Source organism: Hyperoodon ampullatus (genome assembly GCF_949752795.1).
Source record: "Hyperoodon ampullatus genome assembly, chromosome: 18".
NCBI lineage: Eukaryota > Metazoa > Chordata > Mammalia > Artiodactyla > Ziphiidae > Hyperoodon > Hyperoodon ampullatus.
This window is the reverse complement of record NC_136931.1, coordinates 32,597,084-32,620,732: the sequence shown is the minus strand read 5'-3', so window position 1 is coordinate 32,620,732 and position 23,649 is coordinate 32,597,084. Positions and strand designations below refer to the sequence as shown.

The 23,649-nt window shown below is 37.7% G+C and overlaps 1 protein-coding gene across 2 annotated transcripts in view; it reads right to left on the bottom strand.

Annotated features, from left to right (window-relative positions):
• TOX3 (TOX high mobility group box family member 3) overlaps nt 1–23,649 on the bottom strand; it is a gene marked incomplete at both ends in the record, with an annotated part of 104,480 nt that overhangs the window by 9,404 nt on the left and 71,427 nt on the right. The window contains 3 exons of one of the 2 annotated variants that reach the window (XM_079723252.1): nt 1,519–1,788; nt 17,207–17,461; nt 21,549–21,614. In XM_079723252.1, coding sequence (XP_079579378.1) covers nt 1,519–1,788; nt 17,207–17,461; nt 21,549–21,614 — 591 coding nt within the window. The remainder of the gene's footprint in view (nt 1–1,518; nt 1,789–17,206; nt 17,462–21,548; nt 21,615–23,649) is intronic. The other variant, XM_079723253.1, reaches the window with a different exon arrangement.

Here is a 23,649-nt window from a genome sequence, read left to right as displayed (position 1 = left end):
CTGAGAAATCCTGATTACTTCTATGTGCTCACATCTATGTGCAGATGGTCCCCAAATCTATAGCTTCATCTCCAACAGACTGAGTTCTAGACCCACACGGAAGCAACTCAAATTCAACCCCTACCATGTCAAACTCTCATCTTCCCCGTGGGGAAAAAAAATAACACTCCTCTCTTCCTAGGTTAAGCCTCTCCATTTACTGATATCCACGCTGGCTCTCAAACTAAAACCCAGTGTATCTTTTATTCCTTCAAATTCCAGGGGATCACCAAACCTTAATAGATGATTCTTTCTCTTGAATGTCTCACTAATCTGGTACCTCCTGTCCATGCCTTCCTTTGCTAAAATAAAAGCAAACACTTCATAACAAAAGGACGTTTTAATTGAGTTCCTTCTCTCTGGTCCCTCTCTTTATAACACATTCTATATACAAGCCAAGTTATCTTTCTAAAGCATAAATTTGCTTATGCCATTCCTCTATGCAAATAATTAGTCAGCTCTCAACTACCAACAGGGGAAAGGCTACCACATTTCTTTCTTCAACTCATTTCTTTCTTCCCCCATGTCACACTGCTCATGACACCCATAAATGGACATGTAATTTCATTGCTCTTTCTACCAGAATGCTGGCCTCTCTCTTCTGCCTCACAAACTTTTATGTATCCTCTTAGACCTAATTCAAACATCACCTTCTCAATAAAGGCTTCCTCAAATCACTCTCCTAAGCAGAATCGATGACCATCTCAGTACACCAGATACATCAATTATACCTCTAATCACATCTGGAGCTAGTTTTAAACATTGCTATTTGTTCCCAGTGGGAAGTCCCAGGGGCAATAATTCTCTTAGAAATCTTTGTATCACCAGAACGAAGTAAAACGCCAAGCACAGAGTAAGTGTACCACACATCATTAATAAATGAGGAATGAGTAATTGTGTACCTACAAGTAAGTTCAGTGAAACAGAATACATTTCTAGGCATTCGGAAAAGTCATACCTGCAACTAAGTTTTTACTTCACACTGTGCATATGTGAATCATGTGCCATTTCCCTGACAAAAGCAAAGATGTAAAACGATTGGAACTTACTACGTGATAAACCTCATCAAAGGTGCAAGACTGTCCAATAGAGCAGCAGTTCAGCCAACTAACCAGATGAGACTTGCCTACCTGGACATTAACTTAGAACCAGAGCAGTTCAGAATTTCTGGAAAGTCTAGTGCAAGCCTTCCCTTTTGCTGATTTAGGAAAATTAAGGCTACAAGAGTTAAGTGACTTACTCAACGCCTTACAACTAATAGGAGAAGCCAGATCTTCCAATTTTCAGTTGAATACACTTTCCACAGAAAATAAGTAAATATAAAAGAGTGAAGAAAAAAAATTAAACCACCATAAATTCAAATGCTACTCCAAATCCATGAAGCCAAAGAAGGTACTACTGTGAATGAAATTCAAAGACATGCGCATGGGGTGATTCCCAATTCTCTGGTAGGTTATATACTAAAGGCAATTAACTCACTCTGTTGGATTCATCAGCATCCTCTTCATTGATGGAGCTAGAAGGGGAGGGAGTCGCCGATTTGCTCGCTGGAGGTGAAGGAGACGTGTGGGGCACACTGGCACCTCCCAAATTCAACCCCAACTGGGCGCTGAGCTGAGACTGGTTGATGGTGGTGAGCTGGGCAGGAGGCATGATCCCAGAGCGAGCAGCATCCGTCATGTGGATGATGGACCTCATGATCAGGGAGGGATCCTGACGGTATTGTGAAACTTGTGTGTGGCTCTGATCCTAAAGGGGCAACAGCAAGGGGGGGAATTCTTAGTTTTCCCAAACATCAATGAGCTTACAGGGGTTGGGAACGAAATGGGAAAAGGGGATCAAAAGGTACCAACTGCCAGTTACAAAATAAGTACATCATAAGGATGTAATACACAGCATGGTGGCTGTAGGTAACAGGACTGTATTGCATATTGGAAAGTTGTTAAGAGAGTAGATCATAAAAGTCCTCTTCACAATAAAAAAAACACCTTTTTTGTAACTGTATGATGACAAATGTTAACTAGACTTACTGTGGTGATAATTTTGCAATATATACAAATATCCGATCATTACATTGTACACTTGAAACTAATATAATATTAGATGTCAATTATACCTCAATTAAAAAAAATGAACTTATAATGTCAGAAGTTCCTTAGATAGGTTTGACTTGTAATTTTGATAGATCTGACTTATCTCAGGATAGCTATTAATTATCTAGTTATTAATTTATTAATTAGAAGGACTCATGCCAGAAAGCTGAAAGGTCAAAAGCACAAAGCCCAACAAATTATCCAGCCTAGTCTATTGCACCAGAGAACTATCACTGGATGATAGTTAACTAAGTGATAACAAAACACTACTAGCAAAGGGAAGAGAAACAGCCACCTCTTGCTTCGTACTGAGGAAAAAGGGTGGAAACAGAGGTCTAACCCTTTCAGGCTCACCAGTTGGTTTGCCATCCTTCTCCTGCATAGTTCTGGTTCTATTACCCTTTCCCCAGCTCTGTAAAAGGGGAGAATCAGTTCTCTATTTTATCCTCCCAGGCATGCATACGCCATATAGAGAGGATGGGCTAGAGAAGCACAGAGCAAGCATCTGTTTGCTTCAGGGCACCCTCTCTGTAAAACCCTCTGTGGTTAACCAGAGGGTCATTCCAATTCTGAATTACATTGTCAACGACATTTGGAAGTCATTCCATGTCCTCAGGATTGGATATCACTTTTTTCATCTTAAACCTGCTTTGTTTTCTTCTGTTCAACCCATCTGATTTAATGCACTAATGAATGTTAAAAAATATGTATAAGGAGGAGGTAAAGACAATCAGAATTAGCTTCTCTGAAAGTTACTGCCGTCACTTCAAACGTGGCCGTCTCTGTATTGGGCAGTCATGTAAAAGGCTTTAGAGTTGCTTCTTCTTCTTTTAATGCCAAAGAATCAAAAAATGAAGACATGCTTTTCAAATGACTTACTTTAAGACTTGTCATTTAGAGTGAGTCTGTGATTTTCTTGAAACCAAATTCTCCTGACTCACGCTGACCCAGAATCTAATTTTATACACAAGCCTATGAATTCCTCTTTTGAATCTTTCTGATAAGGCTTAGTTTGCTCTTTAAAGAAACAAATGAGTTGCAACTTGGAGCGCTTGGTTTCTTAATATTAAATATTACAATGCCACTAAAGAAGAAGCCAGAGCTATCAGCAGGAAACTAGTTGAATAAATCATGATCGACCATACTACAAAGTATTATGAAGCTTTTTAAAATAATGAATTAGATTTATGTGTATTGACCTAGAGAAATGATTCTCAATTTTGGCTCTAATGACATTTTGGACCAGATAATTCTTTGCTGTGGGAGCTGTCCTTTGCATTGCAGGATGTTCACAGTAACCTTGGCCTCCACCTACTAGATGCCAGTAGCAACCTCCCTCCCCTCACCAGTCATGACAATCAAAAATGTCTCCAGGGCTTCCCTGGTGGCGCAGTGGTTGAGAGTCCGCCTGCCGATGCAGGGGACACGGGTTCGTGCCCCGGTCCGGGAAGATCCCACATGCCGCGGAGCGGCTGGGCCCGTGAGCCATGGCCGCTGGGCCTGCGCGTCCGGAGCCTGTGCTCCGCAACGGGAGAGGCCACAACAGTGAGAGGCTCGCGTACCAAAAAAAAAAAAAAATTTCTCCAGACATTGCCCCCTGGAGGGCAAAACTGCTCCCATTTCTAGAAAACCACTAATCTAGAGTGATATGCAAGATATAGCAAGTGAAAAAGTAAGTTGCAAAATAGAGTACAGCCCCTTTTTGTTTAAAAAGAAAGTGTATAAACCATGGTTACATTATATCGGATTGGATTGGAGGGGCAAGGAGGGGAGCATCTTAACTTTTTCCATTTAACAAAACAAAAGAAGCAAAAACTAAAACACTCTGCTTAGGAAAAACTAAAAAGAAGAGACACAAGTAGTTAAAATAGTCTGTAGCTAATTGCTAGGGTTTAATACTAAACATATAAATAAACATATAAATTTTCCACTTCTTAATGATTTCTGAGTTATCAAATTCCTGTGGAATCCTGGAGAAATGTGTCACTCATATCAGAAGAACCCCAACTCTTCTTTGTCTCACTGACAATATCCTCTTCCACTACTCCTAAAATATGACCTTCTCCGGGCAGGCATCCTTCAGCAGACTTGTATGACAAAAGTGGATTTTATGCTATCAGTTTGTCCTAATTTCTTCTTATTAGCATTCTTCACACATTTAGCTATTTCTCTTCAAAAATCTGAGCTGACTGTCCACTCTTCCGCATTCTTTTAAAGTTCCACCATTTCTTGCTTACTTCACTTCCAGCCCCCAACTCCTGGGATTTAAGCTATTTTATTCTTTTCTTTTTATTGTTTTTTAACATCTTTATTGGATTATAATTGCTTTACAAGGGTGTCTTAGTTACTGCTGTATAACAAAGTGAATCAGCTATACGTATACCTATATCCTCATATACCCTCTCTCTTGCATCTCCCTCCCACCCTCCCTATCCCACCCCTCTAGGTGGTCACAAAGAATCAAAAAATGAAGACATGCTTTTCAAATCACGGAGCTGATCTCCCTGTGCTATGGGCTGCTTCCCACTAGCTATCTATTTTACATTTGGTTGTGTATATATATCCATGCCACTCTCTCACTTTGTCCCAGCTTACCCTTCCCCCTCCCCGTGTCCTCAAGTCCATTCTCTACGTCTGTGTCTTTATTCCTGTCCTGCCCCTAGGTTCTTCAGAACCTTTTTTTTTTTTTTTTTAGAATATACATGTGTTAGCATACGGTATTTGTTTTTCTCTGTCTGACTTACTTCACTCCGTAGGACACTCTCTAGGTCCATCCACCTCACTACAAACAACTCAATTTCTTTTCTTTTTATGGCTGAGTAATATTCCATTGTATATATGTGCCACATCTTCCTTATCCATTCATCTGTCGATGGACACTCAGGTTGCTTCCATTTTCTGGCTATTGTAAATAGAGCTGCAATGAGCATTGTGGTACATGACTCTTTTTGAATTATGGTCTTCTCAGGGTATATGCCCAGTAGTGGGATTGCTGGGTCATATGGTAGTTCTATTTTTAGTTTTTTAAGGAACCTCCATACTGTTGTCCATGGTGGCTGTATCAATTTACATTCCCACCAACAGTGCAAGAGGGATCCCTTTTCTCCACACCCTCTCCAGCATTTATTGTTTGTAGTTTTTTTTGATGATGGCCAGTCTGACTGGTGTAAGGTGATACCTCACTGTAGTTTTGATTTACATTTCTCTAATGATTAGTGATGTTGAGCACCCTTTCATGTGTTTGTTGGCAATCTGTATATCTTCTTTGGGGAAATGTCTATTTAGGTCTTCTGCCCATTTTTGGATTGGGTTTTTATTTATTTTTTTGATATTGAGCTGCATGAGCTTAAGCTATCTTATTCTTAATTTTAGTCTCCAAATACATCTTTCAGAAGGCGTTTTAAAAGTCTTTTCAGACTTCTTTAAATCTAAGTATTTTAAAATATCTACAGGCCACTCTAGAGTATTTTAATTCTGACTGAATAACAATAAATTAGTTAACTGGCATGGCCATGAAATATGAGGATACGACTTAACACAGTTTTCTCATTAACTGAGGAGTCACTTTGTTTTCTTTACTTCTATGCCCATGAACATCAGCATGTATAGGTACTTGACTGATGCAAGTACAGTATTTCAGAGGAATCTCATGGTCACACAGAAGGCCAAGGAGTTAGTTTTCTTGGCTTTATCAGCTCTTCCTGAATTCCACCTGCAATTTATGCCTTTATGATGGACCTGGCTGCCTGAGAGTTCTTGTTGACAAACAGCCAAGGTTCACAAACAAGGAACATTGACTGTATGTTTACTTGGGGCCAGGATTTGTGCTAAGCTTAATATGCATTTTCCAATTCAATCCTCTAACTTTCTGAATTAGATACTATTATACCTATTCTTGGCTAAGAGTGATTCCCTAGGCTACCGAGCTAGTTGGTGACTGCTTGATGGAGAAACTGTGCTCTAGGGAGCCATGGTGCCACCACAGTGGAAGCACATACTGATGGAGAGAGAGATGAATGGGGCTCTGAGTTCTGTACTGCCACCATCCATCCCCCTTTAACAAAAGCAACTCAGTTTTCATTTGCTTTATAAATTGAGATTCCTCACAACATTTCACCAAGAAAAAATGGGTTTTCCTGAAGCGGGGACAGTGTGAAAACCACTCCTGAAGCATACTGGTGGTGGGGCTAAGGTCTTGGCAAAACTTAGAGCCATCTACATGGTCTTCAGATCCAAAAAATGCTGGCGCACCCTTTCTAATCTCCCACAGGACAATACACCAAGGACCGTTAAAATATTGTCAAGTAACCTCTGAACCACATAATCAATGCATCAAATTGTGCTAGCATTTACCAAGGTACACAGCTCTCCAATAATAAATTCCTATGTGTAAGGATTACAGTATAAGATTAATGGTGAAAGTATCTCTTTAGAGAGTCAAGTTCCTTTAGGGCCACCAATTATTAACAACTTCCTTGGGGAACCTGGCGATCCTGAAAAGCTCCAATCATTTTCTATTTTTAAAAAAAGGTAACCTTTAAAAGACACTTCCTTGGATCTTAGGATTTCTACCTAAAAAGAGAAAGATGTCAGCTCAGTTGAAAAGTGTTTATTGAGCACTTACTATGTGCCAGGCCAGATATCTTTGAAAACTAGAAAATTACCATATGGTTCTTTTAAACATGACTCTAATTTAGAAGGGACTGATGAATTTACTATAACAAAGTGTAAGCAAGAATAATTCATATATACTGCTCCAAAATAGCTCACCATTTTTCCTAGTAGTACTGACATGAGAAGAAAATGTATAACCATGGATATAGCCCTAAGAAATTTAATGCGTTTTTGAGACTTCTCTGGTGGCGCAGTGGTTAAGAATCCGCCTGCCAATGCAGGGGACATGGGTTCAAGCCCCGGTCTGGGAAGATCCCACATGCTGTGAAGCAACTAAGCCCATGTGCCACAACTACTGAGCCTGCACTCTAGAGCCCGCGAGCCACAACTACTGAGCCCATGTGCCACAACTACTGAAGCCCGTGTGCCTAGAGTCCGTGCTGCACAACAGGAGAAGCCACCGCAATGAGAAGCCCGTGCACCCCAATGAAGAGTAGCCCCCGCTTGCCGCAACTAGAGAAAGCCCACGCAGCAACAAGACCCAACGCAGCCAAAAATAAATAAATTAATTAAAAAAAAAGATATTACATAGATGTAGACTGTATTTCCCCACACTGTACATTAAAAAAAAAGAAATTTAATGCATTTTTGTAAATCATTATGTTTCACTTATTAAAATTAAGCCTTGAAAGATTTACCAATGATCACTGAAAGGCAAAGCAACTAGTGGGTTATAAGAGATTGCTATTAGCGCATCCAACAATAAGGACTGAATGCTGGTAGCTTCTTCAACTCCTTTCACAATTATGTTTCATATGGAGAGTTTACTTGTATCACTTCCTAAACTGTTCATCATTTGGAAACAACTCATTCTCTCTTCTTATCTCACTCTGTCTTCTAATTGATAATATTAGATAAGAGTTTCTCAACCTCCACAGTACTGACATTTTGGTCTGGGTAATTCTTTGTTGGCAGAACGCATCATGTTCTTTGCTTACAATGCACCTTGAGCATTGTAAATGCTTAACAGCATCTCTGGTCTCTACCCACTAGTTGCCAATAGCCTCCCCTCCCCCACAGGTTGTGACAACCATATGTCTCCAGACATTGGCAAATGTCCCCTGATGGGCAAAATCCCCCGCCTTTCCAGTTTGAGAATGACTTTATTAGACAAATATAATGGAAATCATCTTCCTGAGGGGGAGGAGGAGGGAGTGTCCAAAGATTAGGTTCTGTCTGTGAAAACAGGACACATGTGCATAAACAAGATTCAAACTGTGATGCTGTGAAAAAAATAAGCTATACAAAAAAAAATTATTCTGGGGAGGGTAGCTACATTTGATTAAGTCAGCAAGAAAGGCTTCTCCAAGATGACTGTTGAGCTGATATCTAAAGAATGAGGAGAAGCCAATCAGGAAATGAGGAGAAAGTATGTTCCCGGCAGAGGGAAGAGCATATGCAAAGTCTGAGGTGGGAGAGGGCTTGGCACTCTTGAGAAATGGAAAGGAGACCCGTAGAGGTGGGAGCCGGGTAGGCAAGGTAAACAGCGAAATGCAATGGGATTGGAGAGATGGGAATGGGCCAGAGCATGCAAGGTGAGGAAATCAGGGGATGCTTCCCTGCAGAGGTGACCCACTGGGCTGAGGTGTAAAGGAAGAGAAGAAGCTAACTGAGCTAGAAAAGAGGGAAGAGCATCGTATGCAGAGAAGAAGAACTTGTACAAAGTCACGTGGCATAAGGAAGCACATCACGGATAAGTAAAGGAGAGGTCAGCGTTACTGGCCAGGGAAAGCGAGGCTCGCTGTGAAGCTGGAGAGGCAAGTAATGGCCAAAAGTAACAGGCCTTGTAATCCATCCTAGATTTTATTCACCATGTAGAAGGACGCCACTCAAAGTTTAAAGGCTTGGTACCTATCCAGTGATGTTACTCATTCCAATAAGTATTAACTGATCAGGGGACTTCCCTGGTGGTCCAGTGGTTACGACTCCGCCTTCCAGTGCAGGGGGTGCGGGTTCCATCCCTGGTCGGGGAGCTAAGATCCCAGATGCCTTGCAGCCAAAACGCCAAAACATAAAACAGAAGCAATATTGTAACAAATTCAATTAAGACTTTAAAAATGGTCCATATCAAAAAAAAATCTTAAAAAAATATTTTCAACGGACAGAGGATTAATCTCCAAAATATATAAACAGCTCATTCAGCTCAATATTAAAAAAACAAACTACCCAATCCAAAAATGGGCAGAAGACCTAAACAGACATTTCTCCAAAGAAGACATGCAGGTGGCCAAGAAGCACATGAAAAGCTTCTCAATGTCACTAATTATTAGAGAAATGCAACTCAAAACTACAATGAGGTATCACCTCACACCAGTTAGAATGGGCATCATCAGAAAATCTACAAACAACAAATGCTGGGGAGGGTGTGGAGAAAAGGGAACCCTCTTGCACTGTTGGTGGGAATGTAAATTGATACAGCCACTATGGAGAACAGCATGGATGTTCCTTAAAAAACTAAAAATAGAACTGCCATATGACCCAGCAATCCCATAACTGGGCATATGCCCAGAGAAAACCATAATTCAAAAAGACACATGCACTCCAGTGTTCCCTGCAGCACTATTTACAATAGCCAGGTCATGGAAGCAACCTAAATGCCCATCGACAGATGAATGGATAAAGAAGATGTGGTACACATATACAATGGAATATTTCTCGGCCATAAAAAGGAATGAAATTGGGTCATTTGTAGAGACGTGGATGGACCTAGAGACTGTCATACAGAGTGAAGTAAGTCAGAAAAAGAGAAACAGATATTGTATATTAACGCATATATGTGGAACCTAGAAAAATGGTACAGATGAACTGGTTTGCAGGGCAGAAATAGAGACACAGATGTAGAGAACAAACGTATAGACACCAAGGGGGGAAAGTGGCAGGGGGTGGGAGTTGTGGTGTGATGAATTGGGCGATTGGGATTGACATGTATACACTAATATGTATAAAATGGATAACTAATAAGAACCTGCTGTGTAAAAAATAAATAAAATAAAATTCAAAAAAGAAAGTATTAACTGATCATACTTCATGGGCATCCATCAATTGTGGACAACTTGGATTTAATTATAAAATAGTATAAATATATAGCCTAACACCTCAACTTATGTTTTGAAGAGTACTCAAGGATTAATTTTTGCAATCAGAAAGGTCATTCAGAATGGGCAGGCCATGGACTTCTAACAGGAAGCACATTGCCTTCTATCTATAAGTACAATTCAACGAAGCCTTTGTGCAACAATGCCTTGATGGTTTGTCTATGTCTTGGTAGGGGGAGTGCTCAGCTGAGGCTTGCTTCTCTCTACCTGATGAAAGAGCCTCTTTGTCTTTTGTTTTTTTAAAACAGGAAACCAAGGAATGGAGAATTTAGGGTAGAGGTCCCCCGTTTTCTTAAATTGCCTGAAATCCAGTCTATTATTGAACGTTAATCATTTGAGTGCACGGTTAAATATCTGAATAATTTTATATTAAAAAGGAAACTTTACATCACTAGCATAAATTAAAAACTGGAATCACCATAACCAATGGAATGTCAGATAAATACTAAGTAAAGGAAATACTGAATAATTCCATTACAGTCCATCTAAATATGCAGACCTGCCTAAGGTTCTGAGCCAGAGTTCTGCTCTCTCTTTTTAAAAAAGGATGAAAGAGAGATGTGAAAGACTCATTAGCCCCAAACTGAGACTTCCTTCCTGACTTCAGATTGAAAGAGAACAGAAAGGTGAAAAAACGTCCCTACTGTGTAAATCACTGTGTTATATTACCATGTCCATACTTCATATAAGATATGTGGGGTTTGGGGGGATGGGAATGGTTTGCTCTTATTTCTTTAGCCAAGAAAACTCTCCCTCCTCTACATATTCAAATCTTTTTCACCCCTACTTTCAGGCCAGGGAGCAAGGACCTGTCCCTCCACGAAGTCCTCTCAGAGTGAATTTCCCTTTCCTTCACATGCCTGGAATTTATCTTTCTGATGCATACTTGGTGATACATAATCACACATACTCCTGTTTTGCGTTTTTGTTTCTTTTACAAATGTAAGATATAAGCTTTCGAATAGATTTTTAAATTTTAAGTATCACACCTTATTCTATCTTATCTACTGATATTTTTACTCAGTTCAATGATGCTTACTTCCATCTGAGTTGATTTTACACAAAGGATTTTTAAAAATCTAACATGCAAATGTATTTAATGCACCTTCCATCTACATTTACAAGTAAATTATTCCCTGTAACAATGTAACATCAGGTTTTCATAATAAAGGGTAACATGTAATTAAGAAGCAAATAACCCAAATATATTAGAAAGTGCGACTAAATACATTTTCACTATGTGGTTTTTTAATCAATATTTCTTGAGAAATGGAGTAATTAATTATCAGTAATAAAATTTGCTTTGTACTAATAAATATCAGAGAACTACAAATAGGAAATCCATTAATTTTATGCTCAATTATTTAGTTATGTCCTATAGCGAGGTTAAAATTTTATTTCCAAATAAACAATCTATCAACATTTACGCGTAGCGAGTGCATTCCTAACCCAAATAGAAACTGAAACAAACACAGTCGTGCCAAATACACCAATGATAATTACAGACCTACATACCCTAAGCGTTATATTTATCAAAATATCTGCACCCAAATAGATACTTTTTACTTAACAACTACTCTCAGGGTTATAATCAAACATACCTACACATGAAAGTTTTGTGAAAACCAGTCTTCCCCAAAGTTAATAGTTTCTTAGCAAAATAAAAATTTCAAGAGTTTATAATAAAACAATGGTATTTTCTTATGTACCCTCTAACTCCTTTGTTTTACCAAGGAGTCAGCTCTGTGTTGATTTTATTCAATCCTAAATTAAAATTTTAAAGAGGAATTCCATTTTTACAGCTGTTGATACTTTAAACCTCCTCCCCACCTCCATTTTTATTTAGTATTAAGGTACGCTTTTAATAACAAATAAATATTCTTTCATTATCCTTTCATTCATTCATATATTCCACAAATATAATATTTATTGAGAGCCTCGTGTATTCCAGCCCAGACACTGTTCCAGGCCTGAGGATGACAGTAGCAAACAAGACAGATGAGGGGACAGGACAGGCCGTAAACAAGCAAAGGAGACCGTTTCTAAGGGTGACAAGTGAGGCCACAGGACAGGAGTAACTCTCATCCCTCTAAAAACTGTTTGAGCCATCAAGCCAGTTTTATTTGGGAATCTGAGTGATGTTGAATGGTGTGTCTTCTGTCCCTAACCCACAGGGAAATACTGCCAATGCTATAGAAGATTATAACTGTAGAGTATATATGTTAAAAACAAGATACAGGGAAATAAACCATAGCCTAAGTTTTTAATAACACGTTTCCTTGAATGGGATAAATCAACCAAGTAATCACATGTTGCCCTTTACAAGAGCTAATTGGGTTTTGTAGAAGTTTGGAACACGCCCCTCCTTTAATACATGATCCTAAAGTTAACTCAACCTGAAAGACAACAATCATACGTTCGGGGTCAGTAGGCATTTCCAGGTCGAGAATAAAGAATATTTCTTTTAAGCCATGTATGGTACAAGGCTATTTGCTCTACCAAAAAAAGACAGCTCGTAAAATGTCTGTGGCTTGGATATTTTGGGTAGACAATTGTCCAGGTGTAGCAACTGTTAATTAAAGTGGACTTTGGACAACATGCCTCTTTGAAGCAGTCATCAGACTTCGAATTTTTGTATTACATGGAAGAGACACTGCTGACCAAGAACTCAGTTTGATAAATGATCGGTCTCTAATGATTAAGAACAATATATAGCACCTAGCAGGTGCTCAGCAAATGTCTGCTAGAGTTAATATGGTTTTAATTATATACTTTGGCCTTGGAACAGATAGGTCCCATTCCACTCAAAGTGAGTTATTTTGCTTATGTAAGATGTGTCTTTTCTATTGTTAATTTACAATAAGAATATGTTTCGACCATGACCTGACCAAAAATAAACATTACTGAGCTAATCGTTCAATTTGTATGAGAACTTGTTGGTCCCCCCAATGGCTAAATGGTAATCGTCCTGTGGAATTTAGCTCTGCCGCCTCTATTGACAATGGCAATGAACCTGTCCATAACAATAATAAGGGCTTGTTTTAATAGAACGTTCCATGCATTAAACACATTAATGACCCATGAAATAACTGTTTTATCTGTAACACATTAAGCTACATTGCTAAAACGATGTATTAATTGAAAAGTCTGCGATTTCTCTTAACGTAAGATTTTGGATAGTACAAAAATGGCATGAAAGTTATTTTGTGAAAATAAAAATAATTCAGAATTAGGCCCCTACTAAATGACTGTATGAAAAATCAAAACTTCTAAAATAAGCCTGGTAATTTTAGGAGTATTATTTTGATACATTCTTATTTTTCTGATCAAAAATGATGTCTGTCTGGATTATGACATAAGAGCTTTGTGAATATTTTAAAAGCTGGTACTTTTCTTCTCTGTGTGCATACCTTCTGTAGGACTTTTTTCTCTCTTAATCTCTTTCCTTAACGGGTACAGAGACTGCCATACCCAAATTTAGCTCCCTTACTTCCATCTTTGTCAATTTTCTAGTACTATGTTTGATATTATCAGAGTACCAGTAGTGTTTTCTATAAATATGTGCTATCGTAATTAAGGCCAAAGCAATATCAAACAGAAAACGTCGCTCTTCCAAGCACGAAACATAATGCAAGAAGAAAAAATATGTGAATTATCAGTGTGTTTTATAAATTCTCTTTTGGGGGGCATACAAAATATCAGACTAGAGACAATTATTTTACTGTCTGTTTCTTGGATATCAAAGAGAATTTTGAAATTCATCAAAGCTAACCTTCTGTTATGTACAACAGGCTAAGCTGAAAAGAATGTTAACAAGTTCAATTTTCATTCAATCAGCACTACTGCTCTCTGAAATGTTTCATTGCAGGAAAGAAATAAAAATAATCTATATGGTAATTATGAGGATGAATCCCCCAGTAACTTTCAGCTACATGAAAGGTCAGTTCTATTCAAGATATTTTATCAGTCCCCTGCACATACTCCTGTCCTGTCATTTTAAATCTGAACAGCATTTTATTTTCCCATTTACTGCTACCTGCAGAATTAAGTACTTAAGCCAAATAAGAAAAAAAAAAAAGAAATGTTGAATGCTGGCAAAGGCTATAATAGCATAGAGATAAATCGTTCAGCTGCTCTCTCTCAAGCCTCTAGGGCTGCAGATTTTTCTTCTCCTGGTGCACTGTGGGTATTCAAAACTTGTTCAACATGATTTCATTTCATTTCAGGCACTGCCTGAGAAAACTAAATTACAGAATCAATCATACAGAAGGTCAGAGTGAGACTTCATTACAAGTATTGCATGCTTGCATGAATATCTTTCATTTATGACTGACCCAATATGTCACAATAGCTGTCTAGTAAAAATAATCCACTTTCTGAAATTGATGTACTACTGATGTCAATGCTACTCAGCAGGCTGGGCAGATTATAGAGAGGTGTTAAAAAAAAAAAAAAGAAAGAAACCCTTTGGAGCGCACGTTGTAGATTTTTAGGATTGCAATCTTTTGTAGATTAAAATAATTTCCAGATGATCATCTGAACTGACAATAATGCTCAGAGGTAAAGAATTTTTAACCAAACTATGACTGTTGATTTCAACTTGCCAGCGACACCCTGTGTGAAAATACACATATCCGCAACAAGCAAATCAAGGTTGTTCTTTGAAGTCACAAATGCATCGACTTTCAATTTTTTCAACAATTCGCTTTTGAATACCAGGGCATTATTTGCATATTTTGAAATGGGAATGCTAATCATTAGACTCTTTTTAATCCCCCCTTTTCTTTTTTGTTCCTGCTTTCTGTTTTTTAAATATAATGGCAGAAACTTAAGGAAGATAAACATGTGGTGCTGGTTGCCAACAAAAATGCAGCTAATCAGTAATGTGACAAACTGTCACTCTTTCTAAAGGAAAACCAATGAAGCTCTGAAGAAAAGCTGGTTCAATACCCCATAAACAAGCTGGCTTTTCTTCTTATATGAAAGTCTTAATTCACCATAGCAATCCTTAACAGACAGCCATATTCATTTGGTTAATAAAACTTCTTACTTGCATAAGGTATGATAGCCGGTGCACACTGGGAAGCCGAGTGCATGATGTATAAAGTATTATTTATTATTTTTCTGGTGACCTTCCTAAGGGAAATCTCCGAGGAGCTGCTGTGGAGCATTATGATGTCGCCAGCCACCTTGGTACCCGGAGGGAAATATAGAAGAACCTTGACATAACCTATTTTTAACCATGCCTCTGGCGATTCTGAATTCAAGTTTATAGGTGAACATGTCAGGTAGTACATAGAACAAAGCCAGCGACACATTGTATTCATCATAATTCTGTCCTGGTACATTTTATTTTTTTCCAACATTTGTGATTTAAAATCCCATGACATTTCTTCAAGGTGAAATTCTACTAGAATTTTCAACAAGATTAGTTTGTTTCCAGCCAAAATAAATATCATTCGGTTTCCGCAAAACTTCAGAAAGGCTCTAATAAATGTGATGAGGTCCATGTAAATACCATGACAACAGCTTGCACTTGCCTAAAGTACTCATGCTTTTAAAAATCAATGAAATAATTCAATGGCTTGAGCGATTAGCAATACATTACAAAAGAAGCATTAAAAATTGAGTCCTCTCTTCCAATGCCAGCCCGTGAAAGCATTGTTCTTTAAGTGTATGTGAATATCATAATTATTTTATGATTCCATCTTTAGTTCTTTCCAATATAGTAAATTCAATTGACCATGAAATGAAATTTCATAGTCAAAATGCCTCCTTTACACTTTTTTTATAGCAGCAATAACAGTTTTATAGCTTTAAGGCAAGGTAATTCATCAGATGTTTAATTTAAAGGCAGATTCTTATATTATTAATAAATATTTACCAATTTAATAAAGCATACATTTTAGCATGCATTATATGGTCTTTTAACTATTTCCCTAACTTAAATGAGCCTCGCTGAGCATCTATGAATAATGGTGAACCCTGGGCAAACTCTCTTGGTGACTAAACACCCTTTTTATTTTTATTATTTTCCAGGCACAACATTGCAAGGCTGATTATAGAGGAACAGACGACAGAACCCTCCCTTCCAGTGTCAAAGGGACAAAAATGTAAGAAAGTCCACAGGAAACAATTATTTGTGATGGCGAGGAACGTTTATGAATACTTAATGACCATTTCCCGACTGTTCCCTGCATTTTTTTCTGACAAAAAAGTAAAAATAAAAACCCTGATGTTCAGCTCAAACACAAAAGATCACAGGCAAAGAAAATTATGTTGCCGCAATCCTATTTGGGAAAGTAATCTTATATTTCAGAGAGCACACTGAATCTTTGCACTGCTAATCCACTACATATTTGGCAATCATCTGTTGTTATCTGGGGAATTAACAATGAAACCAATAAACGTCGCTGGCATGGTCATAACGTGCACAGAAATATGTAAACAAGTAATAGGAATTGTTTTTTGTTATACCAACACATCTGTTTCATTTTATCAGGGTTAAAAAAAAAGCCCTATAAACTATTAATCTTGTTTTAAAATGTCTGCCTAGTACCTCACCTAGATAGACACAAATGCATTATATACTATGATAGAAAAAAAAAAACAATCCCAGCAGATGAGTTTAAAATACGTAAGCAGATTTACTCTGGTGATTGCTAACTATAATTGCACACTAAGAAAAACAGAACCAAAATTATTGCATTAGTAACCTTGGCTCTCTGGAGGGCCTTACTTGATGTTTACGACAATAAATACCACAATTAGGTATACTTCACACAATAACCCGCTCTATATTTTTCTCTGCTGGTTATAAGCAATTATTCTTTCTCCCTTTCTCTGTACCACAGTTTGATATTTCATCTCAGGTAGGAGCAAAGCATGTATCATAAATGTGATGCTTTAATCCAACAAATGCAAAAGACCCAGGCACTTGATAAGGGCTTCCATTTCTAAAAACTCTCCTGGGCAAACTTTCAACTCAAGTACACCTCTTTGTCAAACCAAAGGCAAGGGAAGATGGGCTGCTTTCAAACCAATGAATCAGACTTCTCAGAAACTCATTTCAAACCAGAAGGATCTTGTTGGGTCCTCCTCTTTCAAGTCAACCAACCCAGCACGCTCTTGTCCCACACCAGGGATTAATCCACTACCTGCATTTAAATGGCATTGGGAGGAAAAATCCACACGTCCTCTGGTGGATAGGCACGAGCATGTTTTAGAACATGGGCTCTCAGATCTTTACCCTGAGAAGTACAAACAATAACTAAAACACTTTCAAGCAGTAAATTTGCTGCCTACCATATGCAACCCACTGCTATGAAGCACGCCATCTTGTTCCACGAGATTTCTTGAGATTGTAATGGAAGGAAGATCCAGGCTTTGAGGGGGAAACTGGGGCGTGAATTCACTTCCCTGGGAAGGCAACGGATCGCTGAGGCCTTGAAAAGGTAGAAGTACATCAGGCATGCCCAGAGCGGGGTCCGACTCTGGAGGTGGCGTGATCGGGGGTATTTCAAACTCCTCATCTCCGAGGCTTGGTGTATGGAACGTCTGCTAAAGGAAACAAAATACAGATATCTTCATATTCTCTTCCTATATCTTATTTCTCCTTGGAGGGAAAAAGAAAGATTTCACATGAAAATACTACATAGCTAGGCCAAATATTTATTTCTCAAATGAAAATATCTTAAACACAGATTTCCATATATAAAGTTTTGCTGATCATTCTGATTAAAGATTTGAGTCTCATTATCATATGATTTTAATGGAGTATCAGTATTAACAGTTTTTTAATGCGTACTTAATTAGCAACATCTGTCTTTGTTGTTAGTTGGAGCACCAGCAACATTAGATTTGGCTATATAACAAATTGCCACTTTATTGATATGTTAGTGAAACGGCTCAAACGCTTACATTATCCACATGCTTCATCAAATGCTGACGATTTTGTGGAGCACACACACAACATTAATCCAGAAGTGAACATTACACATATTTACTTTCTGCCACAACATATAAAACAAGTGATATTGAAGGTATGGTTTGCTTTTTAAATTTCCTTATTGGTATATTCTCAAGTGCAATGAATGCTTCCATGGAAATTGTTACTGTTTGTAATACAGCATTTCATATAAGGATTATCAGAGTACATATATCCACGGCTTTTATTTAAATTGTAAGGAGAGTTGTTTTCTTTTATAGGAAGATTTTGATATGTATTTATCAGAACACTTTTCTTCCAGTCTTCAGCTTTTATAGACCATAGAACGAGCATAGAGATATATTGATAGAAATGTTCTAATTCCATGGGTGTTGCTCAATTACCTAGACAAGTGTTATTTCTCAAGACCTAAGTAAATAATGCATTGTTTTCTTCACAGATACTTAGATTCTTAAAGATAGTGTTTTCACATAGGGCCTTGGGATGCAAATCAGGGCTGCCTTGCTGAACCCCATGAATTGTCTTTCTTAAAATAGAACTTGGATTTTGTGGGGAGAAGGGTCAAGGTCTAGAATATTTTTTTGGTAGGATGAAGGGGTTCAGGGACAGCTCAGATACTTTTTATTCCTAGCTCAGAGGGTCAACATTATAGTTCATTTATTACTAATAGCATTTTTTGAAGAATGAATTGGTGCCAGATAATTTGAATCTGTTGTAACTGGTTAAAAGAATTAATTAAGAGCTGAAAATCATCCTTCTTCAAGCTATCAATGATGGTGTAACTTAAGAACCATTTGAGAGAAAACAGAAACAAACACAAGGGGGAAAAAAAACATTTCTTGCCTATAGAACCTGTCAACTACTATTTGTATCTCACCAGAAATAAAGAGGTCACCAGCTATGGGAGTCTATGGCCGGACAATTGAACATCTTGAAGTTCTTAGCAGATTCAATAGATGCAAAACATTAGAGCATAATAACACATTTGAAAGCTAGAATGAAATATTAGATTTTCTGACATATTTATTCTAATAATGACCCCCCAAGGATGTCAATTTCTGACTGTGGTACCCCGAGTTCTCAAACACAAAGGGATGAATTGGCCACAAGCGTGGCTGGCTAATGAATGTAACCCTATGGCTGCATTTGCCGTTATTTTGGCACTAATGTGGTCTAGTAACAGATGCAACTGTAATTTGTGACTCATTTGCTACCCCATTACTGCTTAATGAAATCTAACATATCACATTAACAATACGGATAAACACTCATTCTTGATATGTGGCATTTGGCTGTTTTCATTACCACTGTAATTAACACTTGAAATATTATTTCAATAAATATTTAAAGTACTTTAAAAATGGTCAGGGTAATCATGACACAGACAGAAAACATAAAGCAAATGTGTGAATTTCAAACTCAAAGCATCCTGGTCCCAGTAGTGTTATCTACAGGGCGATATCTATGGGAAGGGGATCGGTTTCAGGCACAATTTTGACTTTACAGCATCAAATCTAAAGTCTTCCTGAATTAGTCTGTACTCATGAAAATGTTAAAAAAACAAATAAATTTACTTTTAAGGCAGTGATTGGGAAATTAGGCACATACTATAACGTAGTGCATTAACATTTACTTGGGCTTTATTTTTTCAAGAAAAGATGTACAGTGAAATAATTATATAAGATTACTTCTTAAATTCTAACATGTCTTAAGTGAGGCAGTTAAAATTAAGGAGGTTGTCATTTTTATTTTTGTTAAGGAATAAAGAGAGATCTTACATATTATGTGTTCCTCCAGTATATTTTTTTAAAGACAAATTAACTTTGAGCTAGAATTTAATATATTACTATTTCATAACCTAATAAAATAATACCATAATATTATATTATATAACTAAGAAAATGCTAAAATCTTAAATGACTTTTAAAGAGGGGTAATCCATTAAATATAAAGTTAAACATTCCTTAGAGAAAAGAGTAATCACAACACTGGTTATCTGAGATAATAAAAATAACCAAGTATGGCAGCAACCAAAGAAAAAGACATTAACTTCTGCAACTATGCCATATGACCAATATCAGATTAATCAGTTAGAGTTTATATGATTACTTTTTACAGATATTGACTTTCCAGTGTTTACCTTGTACATGTTAAAGTAGTATGTACATGATTAAATACCATCTGTACTGAAATGTTCAAAACATTTGTTCCTTTTGATAAAAATGCAAATCTGGAGAACTGTTGTATCAACATATAACAGCCAATGTCTGACACGGTGAATTATCACAGCTGGAATTAAATTGTCTCTGAACAGCTGCTGGCAGTAGAGCTTTCATCAATGTTTGATTCAAATGTACAGAAAAAAATCCTACAGAATGAAACATCATGTTGTCCTTACAGATGGGGTTTGTGCTCATTATCACAAACAACACAGCAGCCAGTGCCAAACAATATTCCCTTATCTAGGCAGTATCCTTGGTTAGAGAGATGATGGTCACTGCAAAAATGATTAATCTGCGGATACCCTTAGTTCTCGATTCCCCAACTTTTTCTACTAATTTCTCCAAGTTAATTTCTTCCATACCACTTGCTTCCCTGTAACTGAGATCATTTACAAAGCCATTATGATTTTCATTCTCTGGGGTCAAGCTGGTCCAGTTTCCTATATTTGAATGTATTTGGAAAATGAAGACTTTTTATTACAGGAATCACAAGAGGAAATGTTCCATTTGGACCAATTTCACTTCTGTTTGTTCTTGTTTTAAAATCTTAAATCTCACACAGTCTACCATTTTTAAGAAACCATTTCTTTCTTTTAAAATTTGTATTGGAGTATAGCTGATTCACAATGTTGTGTTACTTTCTGCTGTACAGCAAAGTGAGGCAGTTATACATATACATATATCCGCTCTTTCTTCCCCCGCCCCCCCCCGCCCCCGCTCTTTCTTGATCTAATCAAGATGGAGGTTGTTCTGGAGGGCAGGCTAATGAGACCAAGACAGCAGCCTTAAGTCACTAAGTAGGGAAGGCAGTGAAAACAGCAACAAAAATATGTTTGTTCCATGGGCACTGGTAAACTGCAGACAAACTCAGAGCCACCATGGTGTTGCATTTCAAATCCATCGACTGATTTTCCTAGCTATAGCCGAGTCTTGGAGTGTGCCCATTCATTCATTCAATACATATTTATTGAGCACCTACTATGTGCCAGGCACTGTACTCGGGTGTGGGAATCTAACAAAAACACTCATTTTACACCACTCTCACTGAAGACCCCAGAAATTGTAATACTGTTCTGCCACACTGTTCCCAAACCATGTCAACTTAATGAAATTATCCCCAGAGCTGTGTGCAATTTAAATATTTCCTGTTAGGAGTCCCTTCCATCCTAGTTTCCAAATATAGTTTGGATAGATATTCCATCCTTTCTTATATATTTACTCTTGCTTGCACCTATATTCTTTTCATCAAGAGATGTGTATGTGAATTACTAACGTTCCTAACAGCCTATGGACAAGTGATAAAGACTTGTCAGGTTATTTTCTCTTCCAATAAGTTTTTCTCGTTTTTCCTCCGAAGTCGTTACCTCGTGCCACATAATAACAAGATAAATTCAATACTTGGCTTTTGCCTTCCAGCCTGTTAAATGATCTAAATAACACACAAAACATGAACAGATACATTAAGGCAGACACCTACCTCGCTGGCTGCAAAGAAAGCGTTGTTTGCTTCAGCCATATTCATGTAGTTATTGTTACTTCCAAACTGAAAGAAAACAGATCGTTTTATGTTAATATGCAGCATCATAAAGAATTCTGGGGGTTTACTTACTGCTCAGATGGGATTTGGAAAGAATGTTGGTGTTATGAGATAAAAGGGTGGTTTCACTCGGACCAAATGTGAACTGTGACAGATTTCAGAGCGCTATGCTACATGCTGTCGGCTGGTTCCCTCAGAAAATAAAGCACCGAGTTAAGCTAACGCGGTAATTCTAGAAAATAGTGTTGTTTCTCATCGAGACTAATAGCAAAGGGAGACAATTGTAAACATTTGGCCAACTGGTCACTAGTGGGTGTTGTTTATCGAACTGGCATTTGTCAGAGGTTAGCAGGAAAAGAGTTTCCAAGAAAATCACCCTGACACATTTTTAAAGCATGTTGGGATTTCATAGCTTACTTTTCAAGAACAGATGTCACAAGTGTGGGTAGGTTAAAATGTGAATTAAAGTGAATAGAATTCAATTCCCAGGACTCAAATTCTATTTTCCCGTGAATGGGGTGTGGCATGAATATAAATAAATAATAAGACTAAAGAGTATTTTTTAAATCTCCAGAGTTTAAAACGATATCTATATCCATCAGAGCTGTTGAAAACAGTGGTATTTAATCTCTCAATGTAACATTAAGTGCAAAGAGGTTTAAAATATAAGCGGGATCCTATGAACACAGCAATTTTTATTTAATTCCCTAACACAATAGCCCATTCAGGCCATCACAAATAAGACTATATCAGCATTTCAGACATAAGCCCTTTCCTTCTAGAGACCTGTTATCAAAATGTAAAACTTGGATTTTGGCAGAAACGTATTTTCAGGTTCAGATGGTCTAAGTAGGAACGTTTTGTTGCTTTAAACATTCTCTTATCAGTCTGGCAATGTGGAAAGGCTCTGTGAGCATAATTATCCGGAGCTATATTATCTTCATGATTTTTAAATGGTAAAAGAATGCCCTTCTTTTTATAAAGTGTATTATTTCCTTCCTTTCATGCATCAAATAACACATAGGTTTGGTCTCCACAGGGTGAAATGTATATCCATTCTCTATTATAAATAGAGCTAGTAATTATTTAAAGTAAAAGGCACAATTTTCCCAAAGAGATAGGTACACAGATAGATACAAACACACAGATAAATACAGAGAGTAAATATAGATACAGACACATAGATATGAAATACCCACATAATCCTCCTCCCAATAAACCCACAAGCACTTATTTCTGGGGGGCTCTCATCCTCTGACTCTGAACCTGTAGGATTCGTGCACATAAGTGGGACTGACACGCTGCACTTTCTCGTGTCAGGGATCCAAGAACCAAGCAGGATTTATACGGAAGGCTCTAAGGGTTCCAGAACTCTTGTTATGGTCTACAGAAGCAAAATCCCACCCTGTAAAATCACACCTAAATACATCCTCACACAACGAGCCCTCAGATTCATTTGGATAAGTATCTTTATAAGGATTTATGAAAGATGTATTTGTTAGCATTTAAGAAAGCCCTTTATCTAGTTTCTCTGAAGCCATGTGATATCAAAAACACATGGTGATGGCTTCACAAATGTATACTTATCTTCAAGCTCATCAAGTTGTATACATGAAATATGTACAGTTTTTTTTGTAGGTCCATGATACTTCAATAAAGTGTTTTAAAAATAATTAAAAAAATAAAAAGAAACATGTGAGCAGGAGCATGAACACACACACACAGTTTTCCCCCATTATTTATTTTATTTATTCATTTATTTATTTTGCGGTACGCAGGCCTCTCACTGTTGTGGCCTTTCCCGTTGTGGAGCACAGGCTCCGGACACGCAGGCTCAGCGGCCATGGCTCAGGGGCCCAGCCGCTCCGAGGCATGTGGGATCTTCCCGGACCGGGGCGGGAACCCGCGTCTCCTGCATCGGCAAGCGGACTCTCAACCACTGCGCCACCAGGGAAGCACCCCCATTTTTTTTTACAACGTTAAATATATGCAAGAAAAGGTATAGGTTTCTATCTTGGAATTTTTGATGAATGGATGATTT